Source organism: Anarhichas minor, unplaced genomic scaffold (assembly GCF_050575085.1).
Source record: "Anarhichas minor isolate MPS153535 unplaced genomic scaffold, ASM5057508v1 ptg000074l, whole genome shotgun sequence".
In the NCBI taxonomy this organism is placed as follows: Eukaryota; Metazoa; Chordata; class Actinopteri; order Perciformes; family Anarhichadidae; genus Anarhichas; species Anarhichas minor.
In genome coordinates this window covers 1,976,663-1,998,794 of record NW_027466520.1, presented here as the reverse complement: position 1 = coordinate 1,998,794, position 22,132 = coordinate 1,976,663, and the positions used below count along the sequence as shown (strand labels likewise).

The 22,132-nt window shown below is 41.8% G+C and overlaps 1 protein-coding gene across 1 annotated transcript in view; it reads right to left on the bottom strand.

The window, feature by feature from the left end:
- Nucleotides 1–9,065: 9,065 nt before the first annotated feature.
- Nucleotides 9,066–22,132, bottom strand: part of LOC142937422 (cadherin-12-like) — a 55,667-nt gene continuing 42,600 nt past the window's right edge. The window contains exons 8-11 of the mRNA XM_076080334.1: nt 18,144–18,265; nt 14,075–14,192; nt 11,985–12,236; nt 9,066–9,577 (exon numbers count right to left, since the gene is read on the bottom strand). Coding sequence (XP_075936449.1) covers nt 9,066–9,577; nt 11,985–12,236; nt 14,075–14,192; nt 18,144–18,265 — 1,004 coding nt within the window. The remainder of the gene's footprint in view (nt 9,578–11,984; nt 12,237–14,074; nt 14,193–18,143; nt 18,266–22,132) is intronic.

Genomic DNA, 22,132 nt, shown 5'->3' with positions numbered 1-22,132 from the left:
GCTTCCGAGGCTCCCTGTAGTTCATCTCCTCATTAGAAAGGTAGTCGGTGCTTATTGCCTCCGGTCAGAGTTGCCCGAGTCCCCTTTATTATCTGGAAAGGCATAAGAGAAGCAGTAGATCAGTTCCACTTGTTTACTGATATTATACTAGTAGAAGCTCTTCAAATTTAAACTTCAATAAAACTCTTTTGCTCATTGCAGACTGGAGTGCGCTCCCATCTTCACAATCAAACTTCAATAAAACTCCTGCACTCATTTGCATGATTGTTCTCCACAGAATCATGTCAGAATAATGGCTACAGAGAAACAGCTTCTGCCTGAGTTTAGACGTTTAGTTTTGTTCTTTTGGGATACAAATGTTTGTTTTTGATGTGCACACTGCATACATGTGAGCGTATTACCACTATTTAGATGTAAATTGTAATTCTATATGTCAATATCCACAAAGGAAGCTCCAATAAGAAAGTACCAAGACGTTATACATGAAAAAAAAAACTAGATTTTACATATGAATGTAAAATCTATTTTGCATTTCATTCAAAATGATGGTCAAAATACAAAACTCAGAACTACAAACATTAGACCACAAACCAATGGGTGACCTCACAGTGTCTATGTCCACTTCTAATATACAGTTTATGGTATGGACCCAGTAGTAAAGGTGGAATCCTGTTTGAAGCACGTTATTATTACACATTGCATTTTTTAAAAGAAATAAGCTATACAACTTTTAAAGTGAGTGTTTAGATGGCGGAATATCACTTCACAGTGTTCCTGGACTTGACAAGACTTGAAAAACATCTCTGCAATGAAACCGCACTCACTGCATAAACATTTGCTGCAGTCTAGTGTCTTGAGTCGGGTTGTTTGCAGAGAAAACGGTGTTTGCTGGGTTCGATCGCATCTTAGTTTGGCATCAAGAATAAGTTTCACCCTTTTCGCTGAAGTGATGAGGAGACTTTCATCATGCTCCGAATTACACTGTAAACGTCTGCACTACACCTGACTGCAGTGGCCAATTTCTGTGTTACTCTATTCTTTCTTCTATTCCCTCTTCCCCTCTGGCAGTTGTTGAGGTAGAATAGTATGCTTCTCATCAGTGAATAAAACTGACACGGGTAATGAGTTTCCTCATTTTCTCTTGCCGAGCTTCTATTTCAGTGATGTAGGTGCTTTTGGCAAAGTCATTAGAGCTGAACTCGTGCCGCTGTCTGCTGGTATTTTCTGCACCACGTTTTAGTGAAGTCTCAAGTAAGTCAAGCAATTTACCCAGACTATTTTTTTCTTTCATCCCAAGTTAAATGCAAAAATAACATACTCATTAAACTAATGTCGGATAAAATATGATATGAGCACACAAATATTTTGCCAAGAAATGTTTCCCCTTTAATTCTTGTTTACCCTCATCAGCCTTCTTCTGTAACACAGAAAAAGCAGTTATCTCTCCTGGCAGAGGTGGTGAACCTTCATTTCATTAAATAGGTTGCAGCCAGGATAAAGGTCACAGATGTAATGATACCCAAGAGTGTATTCATGGAGGACGAAGGTGGTGTGATGATCAACAAATTAATAAACACGTGATCATTACACAAAAGACAAAGGTTACCAAAACGTAAAAGGAAGAACAACAGGATGCCTCAAACTGCCAGACGGATTGAATAAATGAATATGCTTGGCTGCAGTAGCCTCCCTCGAAGATATTCCCCATTTGGTGTGCAGGATTAACAGAACTGTGTGGTTCAATCTCCTTATAGTCAACACAGACCGAGGCAACAAGAATCTTAAAGCACTAATCTTGAATATTGTCGGTGGTGTCCATCTTTGACTATTAAGGTCAAATAGATCTTACGTCCACACAGTATCAAGATGGAATCATGCAGATCTAAAAATCTGCAGCAACTCTCACCTCGAGACTGCTTCATCCCCAGAGTACGAGACGGCTCTAAATACATGTTTAAGTTACTTTTCAGATCTATGCGCGGGGATTTTAGTATTGCACATTAATACTACAAAACACCTTCCAAACGTGGCAGAGGATTCGAGGTGAAGAAATCTGGAGTCTGATGATTAAGGATACTGAAATTGGGCAGAATTACAAAAAAATTTAAATAAAGAAATCTGCTGCAACCTCTTCAGAGGTTCTTAAATTAAAAAGAACAAAAGGGAGGAAAAAACGAAATGAATAAAAAGAAATATGACAGCATTTGTCGGCCAATATCAATACGTTTTGTATATATATATATAATGATAATAATGAAAAAATACCTTCAAATTCTGAATATTTTCTCCTATAAAATATATTAAATCAAAAGATAATACATTCAATTCTCTAAGCGTGGGGAAAATACAATCTATTCATTAGTACCAGTTTGAATGATGAAGAAATAATGACTATCATCAAATTGTCTGAACAACACAACACATGTCACTTTTCCACCGACGAGTAAAGCAGCTGCAGTGCATAAAAGCAAACCTGACATGTCTTTGTGTGGATCCAGGGAAAAGCAGCCATTATTTCAATAATAAGGTTATGATAATTATAACCAGTTATTTCACTTCGCTATAACATATATATATATATATATATATATATATATACAGCCTTTAAAGATAGTCTGTAGTCTGTCTCTGTCACGTTTTATTCAGCAGCCACAACGACATGTCAGCTAAACCGAATTAAGCTGGTATCACTTCAAATCTTCTCGTTTTCAATCAGCCAGGGACTCCGTTCAAATGTTCTTCTGGACGTGTTTAAGGTTAAGGAATAATCATCGTCCATGGTCAAGATAATGCAGCTGTCAGCAGGAAACAGGAAGTGATCGGTGGTGTCACATGTCCCAGACAGTCTGTCCTCTGTCAGTGTGACAGAGAATTGTGCTGCCTCGGCGATGTGTACGCTCTCTGAGAGCTTTCTGGTGTTAATCAGTAATTTGTTCAATTTCACAGATCTGTGGTTAAATCATTTACTGTACCAGTAGTGCATAGAAGAAAGCTTCAAGCACAGATGCCCTGCTAATACTCTTGAAGCTCTCACTCTCTCAGCAGACCCAGATCCAAATTGGGTGGCATGGTACAGTGACAAGGTGAATTCAGACACATAACCCAGACACACCGATAACAAAACAAACTGGTGTTTACGACAGTTAAACCTGTGATTTGCCCTCGTTTTTTTTCCAATCATGAGTAAGTGTTGCCTACTGGATATTCTCATCCACCTTGTCAATGGCTATAAAACCTTGCATTTTGGGTTTGCTTGCTGTATTTTCTTTGGATGACTTGTACTAAAATGCCACAAGCACCACTGCAGTTTTTTTGGTTAAGAAACATCGCCATTCAACGTATTCTGTGGTTTTTGCAGAAACCTTCAATGGCAACATTTTCTTCTAACGACTTGGTTGAATAAACTGCTTTAAGCATCAAATGTGTCCATCCTTATTTTGGGGTATTACAGAGGCAACCAGCTGTGGACCCTCAAAAAAAAGGACAATTCCGAAATACACTGAAGGAAGTCTTAAGAGGAAGATGACAGCAGACAGAGCAGCCCTGATCAATAATCCTTCAGATAAAACCCATCATTTGTTTGCTCCTTAGTAGGAGGCTTTGTAATAAAATGTGCGGTTGTATCTCAGCAGACAGCTCAAACTGTTGCTTTAAAGAAAGCACACATCCCCCTTGGGACAGTTAACTGCGTAGGAAATGGTCTGTGTCGGTTAGCGTTAGTAAAGCACACAAGCAGCCGATTGGATGGGGAGGAATAAGTTTATACATGCTATAAGACTGAAGAGAGCACAGAGCATATGGCCCGTAACTCACTCAGTGGTGAACAGGGAAGCTGTTTCTCCTCAGTTAATGAACTGGCAAAGACAATGGTGTCTTAAAGATGGCTATTTGGGGATTCCTGGTGTTACGGTTGCATTTCCTGCTGTAGAACATGAAGAACATGATAAAGTATCAAAGCATCTTTCTTGCACATTTTAAGTCAATAAAAAAAAATGGTATGTTCTTTTTTTCCCCTATTATTATGATTATTATAACAACTGCAGCAACAGTGTATTTTACCTTTTTAACTATATGACAAGTCATGCCATGTCATTAGGGCTTAAGTAAAGCTTTTCTGCTCTTTGATTCTAAGTTAACCATGCTGATATCATACATCTTATACTTGTTTTTACTCAGCCAAGCATGAGTGAAGAGGTGGGAGAATTGCTTGTTAGTTGAGGCAAGAGGCATATCTTTAGGCTGTGTTGCAGTAAAAAAGATGCAATCTTTTTTTTCTGTTTATATTGTGTGTCATTGCCTTAGCAGGAGAGAAGGAGTGCAGGCTGGAGTACAGGCTGCATGGGTTATTGTGGCATTTAATGTTTAATGCATCTGTCTGCACTCTTGCCATTTATCGCCTGGGGCAGTAATATCCAGGACATTCTGAACTACAGAAGTGTCAGCTGGGATTGAGGTGAAGATCAATATTCAACGTAGAACTTTCTCCACCTCTACATGTTGCTTGATGAATTTTAAAAAAAATGTCACTAAAGCAAAGTTTGGATGTATTTTGTTGTCATATGGAAGATGTGAGAGTTCTATTTTATTCCATTCTGTCACCATGTTTCACCCTGGATGTATTTTTCCAGATATAAGCTATTCCTGGCCTCTGTATTTGAAAGGTCCTATAGAAATAAATTCACCTTGCTATCTTTATTGTACTGTATGGCTCCTCTTTGTCGCAGCAAATATTCCTTTTGTCTTTTTGCCATGAAATATATACGATGCGCTCCCCAGGCTAAGCAATGAGTGTTATAAAGAAGTGTTGTGCTAAACTACTAACTACAACTACACATCTAGCTGTGGATTCTAAAATTAAACTATATATTCTCCCTTGACAAGTGTCGTGTGACTAAAATTTGAATGTGTTGATTTGTTCCCCAGCAGTCAAGAATCACAGCGCTTCAGGAGAACAGTGACAAGTTGGAAAATAAAGTTGCTACATAAAAGAAGAATTTAGAATTCCACACGTCCTTCAGAAATGTGTGGACGGATTTAAAACCTTACTTTGCAGCTTAATTTTTCTGTAATACCTTTAAAGTAAAAAATACAAAGCTTTTTATTCACCGGCTGACTTTTTCACCCTATCCTTTTCAACCCCGTCTCCTGTGTAATACCAGGGAAAGGGCTGTGTTTGGTAGCTGAGACTTCTTAAGTGATTAAGTAAATGAGCTGCATGTGTACTTTATAGTGGCATTGGCGGTGCACTACCAGTTATCACCCCTCCTCATTTAAATGGAGTTCGACACCAATATGTATGTTCCCACAGCTCTGTGTACCAACAACACTTATCATTTTCTTTTCCATCCAAGTAAGGGCCCTATGGCCCCATTTTTTGGACTATTGGGGTTGTGGGAGGTACTGTTCAGAGGGAACATAGACCCCCTCCCTTCAAAACCACCCCTTCAATCAACACTTATCTGACATATTGTCAACAAGTCAGCATTTGATGCTTTTTAAAGATACAATACCTTGTGGGAATTTCCAATTAAATTGCATCACATTTACACCATCTAGGTTTACCTAATTAACAGATTATTTTTTTGCCCTTTCTTTAGCAACTGCTTTTCTTTCTCCATCAGTTAATGCCTTAACATTACATTACATTACAGTCATTACAGTCATTTAGCAGAAGCTTTTATCCAAAGCTATCTATCACATTTTTCTACACCGTAGGCACAACTACGGGAGCAATTTTTGTGGGGTTAAGTGTCTTGCTCAAGGACACATCGACATGCGACTAGCAGAGCCGGAGCCGGGGATTGAACCACCGACCCTCTGATTGAAAGGCGGCCCTGCTATCCCCTTAGCCACAGTCGCCCCTTAATTATTGTATAACACTCAGTAAGCATATTCTCAAAGCGTGACTGCTGTGTTTACTTACGTGCCACTGTCTCAAGGTTAGTCACCTCTGCTGCTGCATTATTAAGAGGGTTAACAAAGGTTAGTGGCTACAAATATATGCACACCAAGATCAGCACATTTCTGTAAAGAAAACCTGTCGGCTTAGAGAGTGGTGACAGCTTGATTTCCATATGCATAAGCACTCTCAGAAAATACCCTCAGATGCAGAATAATGCAAAGTGACTGGTATTAATTAAAGCACCCATATTCATCAACACTACAATCCCTAACCACAGAAGTGTGCAATACAGGGGTTCATTATAAACTGAAGCATATTTCCGCAGCAAACTGAGACGTAATAACAGAGAGCGGTCTCGGTGATGTTGTGTATTCATTTCTTTTGGGCTAAGCAAATTGTTCAGTGACTACAACAATAGAAGAGTTTATTCAAAAGGTGCTGTGACAACTCGTCTTTGTTGAATCATGACAGCTATGCTCGTACAGACTTGCATGACTCAGATATCGAAATGCTGTAAACCCCTTGGTTCCCACCGAACAATGCTCCCATAATTTGAAAGCCCTTTAGATCGTGATCTTTCCCTATGTCGCAAAGTGAAATGTTTTCCTCATCTGTGGCAGAAAAAGTTAGCTGTTGTGATGAAATTGTAAGGAAGAGGATTTTGATTGGATAGGATATTTAGATTTTATGGAGTCACTCTACTTCTGGTGGAGTGTTGGCAGTTAGGAGGAAACTGAACAATGAGACTGGACAGTGCTGTTCACTGGGGCACAGAGGGTTGAACCCGATCCAACATAAACAGTATCAATGCCATCACTTATTTTTGCTTTGGCTCGTGGTAATAGTAGCTCTCCCCTGAGCTATTGTGTGGATTGGGCCAGTTCTCTCATGTTTATGCATAGGATGGCAGCCCCCATCACTCCCACACCCACCACTCCTCCCTCGTACTGCTGATGTCTCTGTTTGGTCTGTCTACACTGCCGAGTACTACCAGACATGATGAGTCACAGTGTGGAAATGTTGTGTTTTGGGAAACATCAGCGGGGATATAGGCCTAGTCTCTAAGGATCACAACTGCCTGCTGTATCTATTAAGTCAGAGGATCTCCAAAGTCATTTGGATTTATTTCCTGAAAACAATTAATGCCTTTACTAAATTTGAAGCCAATTGATAATGTACATGTTGAGATATTTCAAAGGATAAGTCACTAGCATGCCTAAAAACCCAAAGCCATTCAGCTTGTAATGGTACGAGATATACAAGAACTGCAAATCCTCACAGTGGAAAAGCTGGAGCTTACACTTTTCTGTTGATCCCCTAAGCGAATAATTGACTGATCACACTCACAGTTTTGAGAAATAGGAAGATTGCAGGTCACTTTAGTTCTAATAAACTAGGTAGTACAACAATGACCACAGTAGAGCAGTTTCCAACTGTAGTTTGTTTTATGGTGATATATCAGTTGGATTTCTGCTCTAATTGGCTCTAAATCACTTATTTGTCGTTGACAATGTGACTACATTGTTGGTGTCAGTCTCAGATCACTATAACTCAAAAGGATGGCATGGGTGTAGAAGGTCAGTTATGTCACTGTTGTTGTAATTCCTGCTGTCAGCAAGGGTCATAGATTGCTTAATGTCAATTCAAACACTTCATTGCACATTTACTGAAGCTCGGCCCTGAGGGATACCTATTGGATGTGATAGAGAGAGACAGAAAGGAGAATCACCTCACATCCATTGGGAGAGGCTCTGCATTGTATGTCACTGACTGCTTTGGCTTTCATCCAGAACTTCCATTATGTCGTCACCAGACCATGGAGAGAAAGGTCTGAGCCACTCCATTCAAAGACAGGGGAAATTGGCCCTCTTGATACTTGACTGAAGCCTTGGTGTGACTTGTAAGCCTTGCATTTTGATTGTCTCTCCTTGGCATGGGGACGTTTAGCCAAATCTGGAAACACTCACTTTAAAAGCATTTGTTTGTCGATTTGTCTGAAGAAAACCAGTCGACTGTTAAGTAATGTCTCTCTTACAGGAAGGTTGTGCTGTCTTGAAGGTGGGATTCGGGACAGAACTGTAATGCATGCAATGCAGGCAGTGCAGTCGGTAGATCCTGGTCTTTTGCACTGAATGACTTTACAAAACTCCTCGGCAATTTATATTTGTTGAGATATTTTATTTTGGACCAAAGTGGTGGAACATTGCCAGTCCTAATGTTGCTAAATATTGGAGGCATAGAAGGAATAGGTCACTTCAAAGTCATCATCATGCACATTACATTATTTTTGTAATCCAGTGGTGGATGGACTTCAAATATTCATAGAGCAAAATAAGTGAACACAGAAAGGGATTTTGTCCAAGTGTGGTTTATTTAAGAAAACTGTGTTTATTACATGACTGAACTGCAGTATTTAGCCCTAATATTTTTTTTTACAACTCTAGTACAAGTCTATTCACAGGACCCACCTAACAGAAACATACATTTTCATGTGGGCCTTTTAATTACAAAATTCCTCGAGTGTCTCCAAAAATAAAAAATACAGGTTGATGACTGAGAGATAAATAGATAAATACACAAAATTGAATCGAACTCAATCAGCCAATAAATAAATAGAACAATAAATAACATTCAAAACATCTTTGGCCAAACTCGGGCCACTTCATTGTCCCCACAGAGTTGACATTGGTGTTGGTAGATGATTCAGCCAGTCAGAGCACAGTATGCTGACTGAATCAGCTTAACCTATGGGGTTCTAAGAAACAACACTGGATATGTGGCATGAAATAGCAAGTGAAAGAACAATTATATTGAGGCACTTTTAAGGATGTTCAAGGAAATGGCAACATTTCCGTGTGTATGTGTATTCCCCAACAGGAAACGAAATGTAAGACAAGAACATTCAATCGAAAGGTAATTGATTGGCTGCTTGGCTCATCTAATCATGTTACCATATGTTCCCTCTTTTTTCTTTTTACAATTTTGGGACTGAGCATGGTAAAGTACCACGTAACATAGAAACCGGTGAGCTGGAAAAAGATGAAAACTGATAACATGGGAGGAAAACAATGGGAAAACGTGGTTGTGTGTGTGTGTGTGTGTGTGTGTTTGTGACGCCAACAGAACATTGTTACATATTTGCTTTTCGAGTCTGTGAATAACATCAATGTGTATTCTCCGTAGTGGCTGAGTCCGACTGAGTTTCTGACTGTTCCCCAAATATCCCTGCCAGTGTCTTGAAGCGGGGCCCCCAGTCATTGAGGTAATCATAGTCCTCCTCGAGGTCTATGGCAAGAGAGTCGATTGAGCTGAGCGACTCTGCCACAGAGCCGTCGCCCTCGTAAGCGTACGTGGCCAGGGAGTCGTAGGGTGGTGCCGCGTTGTCCACGTCGTGCTCTGTCAGACGCTGGTTGATGAAATCTCTGATGTCGGCGCTGTCCTGCGAGACCGGCGGCCTGGGACCTCTCTTCATCTCAGGTTTAACGTCCCTGCGGAACAGATTCTCTTTGACAACCTTGGGATTGCGAAGTGTCCCCATGTCAAATGCGTGCGTGTCCTCCTCACCGCCACCTTCGTCGTCATAGTGGATCACATTATCCCGGATGTCCTCTTTGGATGACATGAGGGTTTCCTTTTTCTTCTGCCGCCTCAAGCCCACATAGAGGACCACGATTACTGGAGGAAAACAATCGAGAAAATTACATGTTAGTCCACTGTTTACACATCCACATAACTGAGCCTTAAACACGTTTCCTGTCAGGAAAAAAAGAGATTATGGGGTACAAGTTATGGTCTTTGGGTTAAAACTGGATCAAATGTGGTTTGTGCTTTTTATCCATGTTACCAGCATGGCTGTAGGGATGGCAGGGTCGGTCAGTCCACCACCAGACTTAAATATTTAAACAGAGTTTGGAAAGATTGCCATGAAATTTTGTGCAGATATTGAAGTTGATCCCCCCTCAGCATGAATTGTTATGACTTCGATGATACCCTGACATTGTAGCTACCACCAGCAGGTCTAAATGTTATTTTCACTTTGGTTTATACACGCATGTGGAAAACTAGTAACATTCCCATCAGCCTCAGCTGTAATTTGTGTTTATCTTTTGCATGCTTACAAACTAAGATTGTGAGCATGTTAGCATTCAGGTGTTGACAGTAAGCTCGAAGCACCTCTGTGCCTAAGTACAGCCTCACAGGGACGCTACTATGGCTGTGAATATACAGTAAATGCAATCCCACTGAAACTATGGTTATAAGTAACCTAGACATCGAAAACACAGTTTTTATCCCAGTTTGATCTGCAATTCAATGCCTTCTGGGAGTTGAACTGCTTTTTGTGGCTCAAGGCAAATGAAGCGTGCTGGCAGCATTATACTGTATGCTTTCAATAGATAGCACGAGAACTGTAAGCACTGTTGGGTAAAATTGTACCGCTGAGAATATACCCAAAGCACACAGTTTACTGTTTTTTCATGCAACCCTTCAGCGGTTGCCCGAGGTTCTGCATATTTCAGACGCTATAGTGCCACAGTGTGATTTTCAACAAAAAACCTTACAATGAATTTCCTTCTCTGCCTTTCTCCTGTCAGTGCAATCTGTCTCCCTCTGTGTCCCTCTCTCTGTCTCCTCGGTGAAATATGCAGTAAAATAATGTTTTCCTTTGGGTTTTTAATATACAGTTGCATCCAGGCACAAGAGCAATGGCCAGGATAAAACTGTAATCATTCATGTGAATGAGCCCAATAAATAAGAAAAAAAAAGGCTTAAGAAGGTCCCTTCTTTCCATCCTTGCTGAATCTCACTTCCTATCTGCCTCCCTTGACTACCATGCGATTTTATCTACCTGTGTATAGTGTGCCAGCTCCCCCCAGTGGCACCAGCATAGACTTCAATAACAGTCAGTTATTGGAGGACACACTGGTTGAACACAGCTCGTCACTGTGTGCAGCCAATCCACATCAGTTTGGGAGAAATGGCAATGCAGATGAAAGTCCCTGCGCTGATCTGTTAAATGTACCTCATCATTTCTCCTCACAGGACAACTGGGTCATCATCCTGACAAATCCTGCACAGGAACTAAGTGGCTCTGTGGAAATGTTCTCAGTGTGAGTTCTGTTTGGCGTCAGCCTCAGCCTTTAGGGGAGGGGGGGGAGTCAATTTGGAGCTTTGAAGACATTCCTCCGAGATCCGGGGTACACACCGTCACAGCTCTATACCGCACACACCGCAACAATCGGCCGTGTGCTTTCATGTTCACTTTCATATAAAACAAGGAAATTCAAGCAGATATTCATGAATATAATGAAAGAGGATTTATGATGAGACTCAGCTGGATTTTTTGCTGGAGTGAACATTGGAGAGAGACAGAGAAAAGTAAATAGAGCTCAATTCAAAGGTCACGGCTACCCTTGGCTTCCACTGTAAAACAGGAGCAACCGTAACAACGGACTATCTCATATTCATAATTCAGAAAATGATCCCTTAAAGCTACATTTAGTTCCTCCCTGCTATGTAAATGAGTTTGGACATTAATAGCGGAGAATGAAGGAGGAGTTTTACAACCATGACCTTGTGGGAAATGTAAAAGCTGCAGCCTGGGAAGCAGCCACAGAGCAGCAGGATTGGATTTAGTTTATAGAGCCAAGCGTCCCTCCCTCCAATCTTGAACGTCTCATTGAATGACCAAATTCATATGGGTTCTGTAATTAACTGCGGACACTCCTGGAGAGACGCCAGACCAAGTCTGACGGTCAGCTCAGCGTGTTTGGATTGATGTAAAAAAAATGTCAATAGATCTGGGTCTGGATCCCTGTGTCGAGCTCAGTGTCTCACGAGCCAATCAAAATCTAAAATCTACTCCGGGGCAGATTTTAAAGGTACAAATTCACCGAACATGTCAATTGAAATTACGATATGTGTTTGCTGAGACACCACAGATTTGCTGGTTTGGACAAAGTAGTAGTATGGACACTTAGAATACAGTTTATATGTATATTTTATAATCAATAACCTCAATAACTTTCTGATATTATTATGATCACAAATGACCCAAGAATGTTTACAAGCCAGAAGGTCTCACCTAACAGGATGATGATGCACAGAAGGATGGCGACCAGAGCTCCTGTGCTGAGACCCACGGGGAGAAAGATGGCCTCGGCGCTGCAGGTTAGCAGGGATCCGTTTGATTCGCAGCCACATACACGGATGGTCAGAGTGCCGGTGCTGCTCTTAGGAGGGTAGCCATTATCGTCAATCACCACAGGAAGGAAGTAGATCTCCTGCAAACGCCGTCTGAAGCCATTCCGCTTTGTCACAATCCCAGCTGTGTTGTCTAGATGATAGGGGGGGGGGAAATCAAAAAGACATCTTTAAAACAGGCGGTGATTGTTTTGTTTTTACAAAGGGCATGTGGTCTTAGATTAAACAAATCTTCCAAATTTGCATGGGGAGGCCTGAAGTAGTGCAGCAAGTGCTTATTCCTTGATCTATAGGTTAGAGAGTTTTCTGACCAAAGCAAACGAAAATACACCCCCAAGTATTACCTCACATCAATCAGACGATCCTCCTGAGCTACATTACAAGTCGGGAGGTCCAAGTATGAGAGAGATAAAACTTTTCAATGTCTGATAACTCTTTATGTTTGATATCAAATCCTCTACCCAATGTGCCTCCCTGAATGTGATGAGAAACTGCAACGTATCAAAGAGTGGTCTTATCAAAGCTCTCGCCGTTTTACGACGCTTTCTTTCAAAGCCGATGGAGCCCAACCACACCCAGTACATCATTCCCCCGAAACACTGCAAAGCGTTTTGCGTCTGCACCGCGCCGCACGGACTGTTGGGATCGGTTGTTATTTTGTTATCTCTGAGTGCAGGCAGCATCACTCCAGAGAAACAGCAGATTAGCAATGAGAGATGATAGATACAGAATATAAATAAACACACACAATGGGAACAACTTGGGAAGACAGCCGGAGGTGTGAGGATGGGCGAGTGGAATAGAGGCCGACAGTGCGTACGGCGGAGAGGGAACGTGTCAGGTCGGACCTGCCCGGGTCTGTCTCTACAGCTAGACCGTCTGACCCCTGTCACGCCGGGTTTGTTCCACTGACAGAGCCTGGCACTTTTTCCCGACAGGTCAGGCGTTTTAGCACACCTTGCATGTTGTGCACAAGCGTGATCTTGTTTGGGCTCTCTCTCTCTCTCTCTCCCTCTCTTGCCGAACCTGTCCTGCGGTGCCTGTGGTGTTTGTGCTTCCTGTCCCTGCCCATCAGATCTCCCTCTGTATCTGGAGAGTGTGCTTGCAGGGGCCTCTGGCAGTCAGGAAACTGCACGACGGTGTGTCCAAAAGGGAAAACTGGATCAGAGGTTCGGACCCGGTGTTGTCAAGGATGGTGAATGCATTCGTTTCCCCTGGCTTCATCCTGCCATGTCCCACTTTTCACTACCCGTCTTTCTGGTTAGACTTCAAAGGGCTCGGCCAGCGCACACTGCAGAGTGTCATATATGCCCTTATCATAAGACAACGTCTGACTGCATGTGTTTAACTTATTTTTAGCACTGGGACGTGTCACTCCATGAGCTTTGAGCAACAACCTTTTCAAATAGCAAATGGGTGTCCAAATTCCACACTAACTAGCTTCATGTAGAGATGCAATAATAAGGATAATGGTTCTATTTGTTGGATTATTTGCCCCCAAATTCAGCTGTTGTTAACGATATACAATAAGTCGATTTTTTGAATCACTATCAATGCCACTTTCAATACCATTTACAGATATTTTAAAGCTGTGTGTTTTTTTAAATTGTGTTTATTTCCTTAAAAAAAGTTTCTATTTATCATCTGATTTCTTTCTGAGAAACTGTGATTGCCTGCAGGCACCATTTCTTTATCGTTCATACTGCTAACTTGTAATTTCTCAGGAGTCACGCTGTGAGTGATGTGGTTTCCATAGTTCACATGATGAAGCTGCATAAAGTGTAAAAACACGTGTGGTGTAACCCCCTCAAAACAGAGATTTCAAATCTCAATTGGAATATCCTGGTAAAATAAAGCTTATATAAATAAAAACATCTCTCAAGATTACATAATCAGTCTGCCGTTTCACATTGTAGCTACTGCACTGATTTGCCATGTCACCAAAATTAGTTAAAATACAGGAAGACTTACTTCCAAAGTCCCGAATGGTGAAATTCTTGTTTTTCATGTCTTCCTTTGGTGATTTGAAGGAGAACTGTTGTCCAGCAGTCGGTAGATCCTGGTCTTTTGCACTGAATGTCTGAATCACCTGTTAAAAATGAAAATACAAATCATGTACTTTGATGGTGAAAAGGAAGGCATTCTTCTCTCAATTGGTTTAATTTTCTAGTTGTCCTGCCTGTATCGGGTACACTGGTTAACAGGAAACTGTCCCGATTTTGACAGTTGGAAGGTTTTGTTTTATTAATGTCAAATATGTCTTTCTAATGGGGAATAAAACTCCAACAGGTCAAAATGCTCTGGCATGAAAATGTGAAAGTATTCACCATTGAACAGAAGGTGTCAACTAGTCCTGAACTGACTGCATGTCAGACCTGTCGGCGCTGAAACAAGGCAGTGAATATTTCGCTGAGCAATTTTGTTAACATTTCTCGATCACCTCGGCACATAGTGTGATGGACAAAGGTAAATTCAGAACTGCTGGATCTTTTTCAAGGGTCAAGAACAGAAACCAGTTATTTTATATATTGTACAACTACGACACGTCAACAAACAGGATGACTTATATTTGAAAATGCGTGACAGCATTTACTGAAACAACAATTTTTCCACCGTGTCAGACACAGACTGCTGATTCAGCCGCCTCTGTACCAGACTGCTGACGACTTTCTTCATTTCCCCAAACGTCTCAGAGCTTCGCCTGAAACCGGCTGTCCTGCCGGCTGTGCCACCAGTCTGCTCTTACCCCCCCGCTCACAGGGCTTGACCTGCTGCAGACCTGATGCCTCGGCCCTGGTGCAGGAGCCACCAATCAGCCTTCCTGCCTTGTTACATCACCCCCAATGTGTTGCTCTCCGCCTCTCTCTCTCCCCTCTCAGTGTTTGAATAAAATCCCCTCCAGAGGAATTAACCTGACACCAGGTGTGATGAATGCTCTGTTGTTGTCCCCACAGCAGCTGTACACTTTGCACTATTGTTTTAGCGACCAAATTAGCTTGTTGATGAATAAATCTAAAGCTGCAAATAGCAATTACTTTTAATTGCATCTAATCTATCAATCCTTTTTTTTTTAGAAATATTGTCTAATGTCCATCAAAATTGACCACAAAGTGATGTCTTGAAACTGCATGTTATGCAGGGTGTTCCAGAGGACAAGCAGTTGCATACCATGAAGCCGCTGTGTCCCTGATTCGATTCAAACTGGCCAGGGACCTGTGATGTATGTCCTACAACTGTCTTTCTCCCATCATTTTCTGACTAGCTGTTCTATTGTCTGTCCAAAGAAACCACTAAATGTATTCAATTTACAATAACAGATAAGACAAAAGCTGACAAATGTTGAATCAAAACTGCTATTAATTCATTATCTGTCGACTGCCCAGTTGTTTAATCAACAAATACGACGGTAAAACAAGTGCTTAGTGACGTTTCTGAGTAACCTTATCTGTAATTTTTATTTTCATTTGCCCCTAAAAAATGCCCTTTTGAACCTTTTTAGATCATATCCACGGTCACATTGTGCACCAATTTAACAAAATATGCAAAAACAATTACAGAAAATCAATTTATTTGTCTATTTTATTTCAAAATCCAATCATCTTTCTACCCGTAAAGCAAAATATGACGTGTGCTTACGTAAACTATCACCGAACAATTTCAACCAATAATCTCATGAGATCCATCCCTTAAATCAATCTGCATCTTCAGATTTCAATGCTCAAATGTTGCGGTTCACTGGGGAATACCTCTTAGTGCAGAGCCTAAAGATGCTCTATCTTCTGTTTCACTGGGACTTCAAAGGTTCTAAGATAACGGCATTCTATCGACTGTGCTATCACGGAAGAGTACCCCCCCCCCCCCCCCCCCCCTCATGTAAACACCGTTAGCTCTGTCAGCACTGTTAGATCCGTGGGCAATGTTAGCTTAGCTGTCGCCATGTTGAGAGCCGTGTGGAGTCAATAGATATGCTCTGAATTTCATATTAAGCACCTTTTTGCTGCTAAGCATATGGAAATGTGTGTGTAGAGTCTGTCTAACAGCTTCAGAGCTAAAAAGAAGAAGAAGAAAGCAGGCATACTGTATTAATCCCTCAAGGGAGAATTCATCATCAGTATTTGGCATTAGCCTTTAAAAGCCATGAGGTGTGTTTGATTTTCTAATTACAGTATTAATTATAATCTACCGTGCCAGAAATGCTCCTTTTCTTGGACTTTAAAGTGCTTCTCACCTCTTCTCGATCACAAGTGGAGCTGTGGATGCTGTAACTGCTGCTGGGGGTTCTATTGTATATGTTTAATGGCTTTAAGTGCATTCTGCTTTTGCACTCAGCCGCATTGTAAATTACGCTAGATAAGAGTGCCAGCTAAATGCTGTAAATGTAAATGTAATTATGCCAGCATAAAAGACTGATTCGGTGGGTTAGCATTTCAACGTGGCATTATAAAAAGCCTGTGAAACGAAATACATTAAAGAGTGAGGAACACATAATAGCACTGGCTGTCCTAAGTATATCTAATGCGAAGAGCAGTAAATATTCTTGTTTTATGTTTCCTTTGTGGTTGCTTTTTCTCATTTCACACTTGACCAGTTGACCGGTCAGGACTCTGAGTGCAATAAATAAGGAAATAAGGGAACAGTCTGCTGTATCACTTGGCCACAGCCATTTGAATTAGCAAATCTCAGCAGTAGTTTTAAGGTTTTAAGGCAGGCAACTCTCCCTCCTGATCGTCCCACATATTTACATGAAAATAGTCAGTTACTTCTCTTGATTGGCTGTGTCCTGCTTACAGATTATTTCAAATGGGAGGTTGTGGCACAGCGGGAGACTCTTAAATCAGACGGTTTGCATGTTTTTCAGCAGCGTGAGTTCAGATAATCGTCTAGGGAGACGTGTGGTGGATTTTTTCAAGAGAGGATCTGCAGTTCTTTATAATCCAGCAGCTGTGCACAACACCTGGATGACTCATGCTGTGGAAACACTGTAAGGAAATGTATGTTCTTCACTGGAGGGCAAGGGAGGCGAAGAGGAGAGAGGGGATGCCTTTTGAATACACGGCACATATTGCATGGTGATTGCAGCTGATCTGAATATAAGGCTGTGGTTGTCTAGTCTTCTATTTGATTTCTGCTTTTTTTGACTAGTACTCGTCTTTTTTAACTTTTTGCATTTGGAATTTGATTTGTTAGAAATGGGGTTTGAGGCCAATTCGATGCTGGATTTCAAAGTGTTCCGAGTCAATCTTAAAGGCTGACAACGTGACAAAAAAATCACAGCCAACTTCCTGTTAGGAAGACAGCGATGCCCTCGCATGCAGGGCACAGCCGTTGTTTTGATTGCGACAGGCCCGAGGACCAACAAAAACATCCTCGATGTGATGAGGAGTCTACAGCAATTTGATAGACTGCCAAGGAAGCTGCTCCCTCCGAACGCTAACTGCATATAGATGCTGGTTAATGGGCTAATTTACAGGCACAGGTGGTTTACAATGCGCACAGGCAACTTCTCCACTGCATCTCAAATATATCATCTGAAATGTACTCCAGGCTGCTGATATGCAAAGTACCGCCGTGCTTTATGATTGCTTCTTCTGCTGAATCGAACTCTACGCCACAATCCGTCCGAGATTCATAGTCTGCGCTGAACGGTTCTCTGCGAACTCCCTTGAAATGAAAGGTTTTATTCAAGTGACCTTGAGTAGAACACTGGAAATCAACCTTCTGTTAGGCGTCAAAGTGAGAGCTAAATATGTGTATTTATTACAGCGATGCGGTGCTCGAAAAGGTACAACTAATTATCTCCACACACCTCAAGATCAGCCTATGTGTAAACATTGACACTTTGCCAGCATTTATTTAGATATCCACACCTTTCAGATTCAGTTTAACACGTTTTGCATCATCTTTGCCTGAGGACAAACACTCCACTCAACAGTTGTCAACTCACTGAAAAATCAACACGTCTTAAAATCTGCTGTGTTAAACGCCACGACCGCATGACGTGTGCACAGACAGAGGCAGAGGAGAGAGAATATGAAAGTACCTGTCCCGCTTTGGCATTTTCACAAACAAAGGTCTCATGAGGACTGGCGAGTTCAGGCGGGAACTCGTTGATGTCCAGCACGTTGACGGTGACGGCCACCCGACTGGTCAGAACCGGACTATCTGGAGAAGAAAACACAACACACAAGTGTTTAAATAAAGTGAGCACACTGTGACACGAATGCAGAAAATAATACAATGCAGGAGTTGGTATGTTTTTTTTTTCAAAGCACTGACATCATTATGGATAAGGAAAGTACGACCATCACATGATGAGCCCAAACATAAAGGTTTATCACTGTTGCAGTAAGATGGCCTAGTGGTTAAAGAGGCTGTCATGTCAGAGTGTCCTTGAGCGGATGCTAAACCGCCTAACTGCTCGAAAAACCTTTGATGTGTCTGGAACATGTTGGTGCATGAATTGCACCCGGACGCTGGCGTTTTATGGCGCTTTTGATTGACGATGTAAAGGAGAATTAAATAAAAACACGCAGTAGATGCATCCCCTGCGCCGACTACAAATACAGCATGCGTCTCATTATGGGATATGGTTCTTTAGAGAGAATATTTTCTTTACAAGCTTTTTTTTTTTTTTTCTCGGGTTGTGTTATGGGTTTTAGCCATGAGATGTGCGGCCCATATTAATTATAGTGTGAAAGCCCCCTTGAGAGGGACCCACTTGAATCCTTGGGTTGTTTGTTACAATGTTTCCTCACTGCAGGGGCACAGCGGGGAAATGTTCTTTTTGTGCAAAAGCCCAAGTAAGGTAAACTTTATGGATTTGGTGTGGGAATCGGCTTTGCTCTGCAGTGGGGGGGGCTTAGTGTGCACTTGTTTGTGTGAGTGCCAGTGTATGGGTGCGTGGGTGGGTAGTTGAGAAGAATGCAAGAGGGGGAGGGGGGGGGGGTCTCGTCTCAAGGGGATTGGAGACGCAGCCACAGCTCAGTTAGTAACCTGTGTCTGACCTTGATGGAAAAAGCAATCTTGCCACCGAGGTAAAAGTGACACTGAGCATGGGATTTGAACTGACTGAACTACTAACATTGATGCTCAGCCAGCAAAAAATACTGATCTCTCCCGTCATCGAGGTCCTGAGTTTTTTGGCCTCTAAAAAGTTTGAACGACTTCAAATCTAGATCAATGAAATGTGTAAAAAACGGCTGCTGGATACAAGAGTTTATGGTTTCCCCCTCATCTCATCTCAAAACCTCATCTCCATAACTGTTGACTGCCTCTCTGTGTGTCATCGGTGATGCATCTTTCAGCCCACTAGATGGAGCAATGGGATAGCGATTATATTCAAATCTGACTGGAGTCAGCGTTTCAGCTCCACAGCAAATGCTCTCTTTATTTTTATTTAACCAAATTCTGTATTGCTACAGAACGCTTGATTGGTCAGCCATGAAGCTGCCTGCTTTTTACTTCTTTATGGATATTGCTTTTTTTGATTGAGCTCATTTTATTAAAAAAATAATCAACCAAGCAAGCAAGCACGCATCTATCCACAAATCTATGAAATGTACTGCAAAACAGAGATAGAAGCATTCCTTATGCTCAGCAATCTGTTGAAAGTGCAACGTTGGTTAGAATAAGTGAGCAAACTCACGACACAAACTCCATCTTCGGTGTGAAACTACACTCAATTGCTGTAAATATATAGAGAGCGTGCTCCTGCCAAGGTTATTATTGCATTTAATAGCTCTTCTCCTCTCTTTGACTTCTAGAAATTGCCACTGGGCTTAAATGCCAAAACCGTTAATTTAACCCCGGCTCTTATTTAGCACGCTCTCTGCTGTGCACTGAGTCTCGGGAGAGCAGCAGAGACTGCTCTCATTTTGCTGCATGACTGCAGTGTCTAGCAATGACCGGACTAATCTCTGAGGCTTTTCTGAAGTGAAAAGTCTCCAACTCAGGTGTCGTACTAATCATAGCCATGTACACACGCCTTTTATTCCAGGCGAATGTCATCCGACAACTCCTATTGTTGGATATTTTCCTCTGAGTCGCTGTAATGGGCAATAAAAGGTGTGGGTGGAGAAATGTTGAAAAGCATTAGCAGCAAGGACACACAGTCGAGGCAGAAACGGGTCAAATGTGGAGCTCTGCATGAATTTACTATTTATTGCAAACTGCTCTGCAGGGCCAACTGAGGGTGCTCGAGAGTGTAAAAATGTCAAACGTTTTGGTTTTTTTCCAGTGCATAACCTCTCCTCATACAATGCATTATCACTGTGGGTTTTCAAGGTGTCTTGCTCCAGTATTTATTGCTGTTCTTTATGATTTTGAAAATCTGAATAACAGCCAGACAACATCCCGAAGATGATAATAGAATGCACCTCAGAGGAGCCGTAACAGCTTTCCAATACTCGGAGCACAAAGTTCTGCCAGATCTCACTCAAGGTCAAAAACAGATATCAACTCAAGAGTTGGGATATAAACTCCAGGCTGCTGGGTTTTATCTCCATCCCTGTTTCACCAGTTCAACCATTATTTTCTTTAACACTGGCTTTGGATGTGAATTCTGTTCTTTTCTCTCACGGTGAAAATGGTCTCTAGAGGGGAACCAGAGAAGGCAGAGGCCGGGATCAGAGGCTGACTTGGGGGAGGTTATAGGAACGTGGGCAAGGGCAAGGTGTGCAGAAATACTTCTCAATTCCTGCATCAAGTATGATGAACCAGTACAGCCTCACCAAATGTCGATGAGTCAACCATTTGTAAGTCATTTAGCGTGCGATGACATCGTCTTTCTTGCTTTCTGCGTGACATTTTACCCCATGTACTCTGTGCTAACTGCAACGCAAACACAGAATACAGAACATGCTACGCTCGGAGCAGTGCCATAGTACAAAAAGTGAGAAAGACAACTTATGGTGGGAACAAACACAGGACTTTCAACTATGAGGCCGCTGTTTGTGTCCCAAAGTGTTGTTGAGTTATTTTGAAGTTATTGTGACGATGTTTTTCGTACTAACTTTTGTAGACTAAACCTAACCGCCGCCGTTTCCCGTTAACAACATGGCGTAAGGTGACATGTGAAAAGCCTAAAACGTGTTATCATGACATGCAAAATGTCCTTAAAATGTCTTGCTGTTTACACACCGGAGCCCATCAGCTGATGACAGACAAGCCTCTGGGGGCAAGAGTCTGTACGTCTGGGTTTCTGGTATTGCCACCAGATATGCGGGCCAAGACTTCCTTTTCCGTGCGCTGCTCATTGTTTACACTCCGACTGGAGTTGGAGTTTAGGGACGACGTGTTTGACAGGATTGCCTCACAAGTAGCCAGTTTACAAACTAATTTTAAACCAATAAAAGGCTTATTAATCATCCTCAGACGATAGCCAGTGGGTTCCAAGATTGCATCAGCCAATGAATTCTGCCTCTTCTTTACTCTACGAGGACTTTTTACCTGCATTCAACCCAAGCCGGCTCAAACGTGATTGGTTAGTGCTAAACGGAAACCAGAACGCTTCCAATACCAACATCTTGCCCTGTTGCCGACATGTTCTGAATATGAATGCAGAATTTTTGGAGATTATTTAGACGCCTTCCCTTAAGATTAGGTCGGATAAACTAAACATGTAACGCACTTGTACTCTTAAGCCACCAACTCCGTCCTTCCATCACCCCGCATCCTTTCAGTCTACCTCATCCTCAGTCCCTTGACATTTATGCACAAAAGCCACACAAAGACACACACACACACACACTGGAAGCAGAATTAGCATGTCACTACCATGACCTTGAGGGGAAGTGAGTAATATCAGTTTCCAAGGCGACAATGACTCAAGTTTTAACGGCTCATATTTCACAGTCTGTCCTAATGAATATACAGCGTGTGTAATTTTGATTGAGCACCAGCCAGCCTCTGGGATAATGACTTTGACGGTTCTCAGCAGATTTGATGACTTGATGACGATGGATTTGCTTATTTATCCGGAAATTTGCTCCACTTCCTTCATAAAAACATAATTAGCCTGATGACACGTCT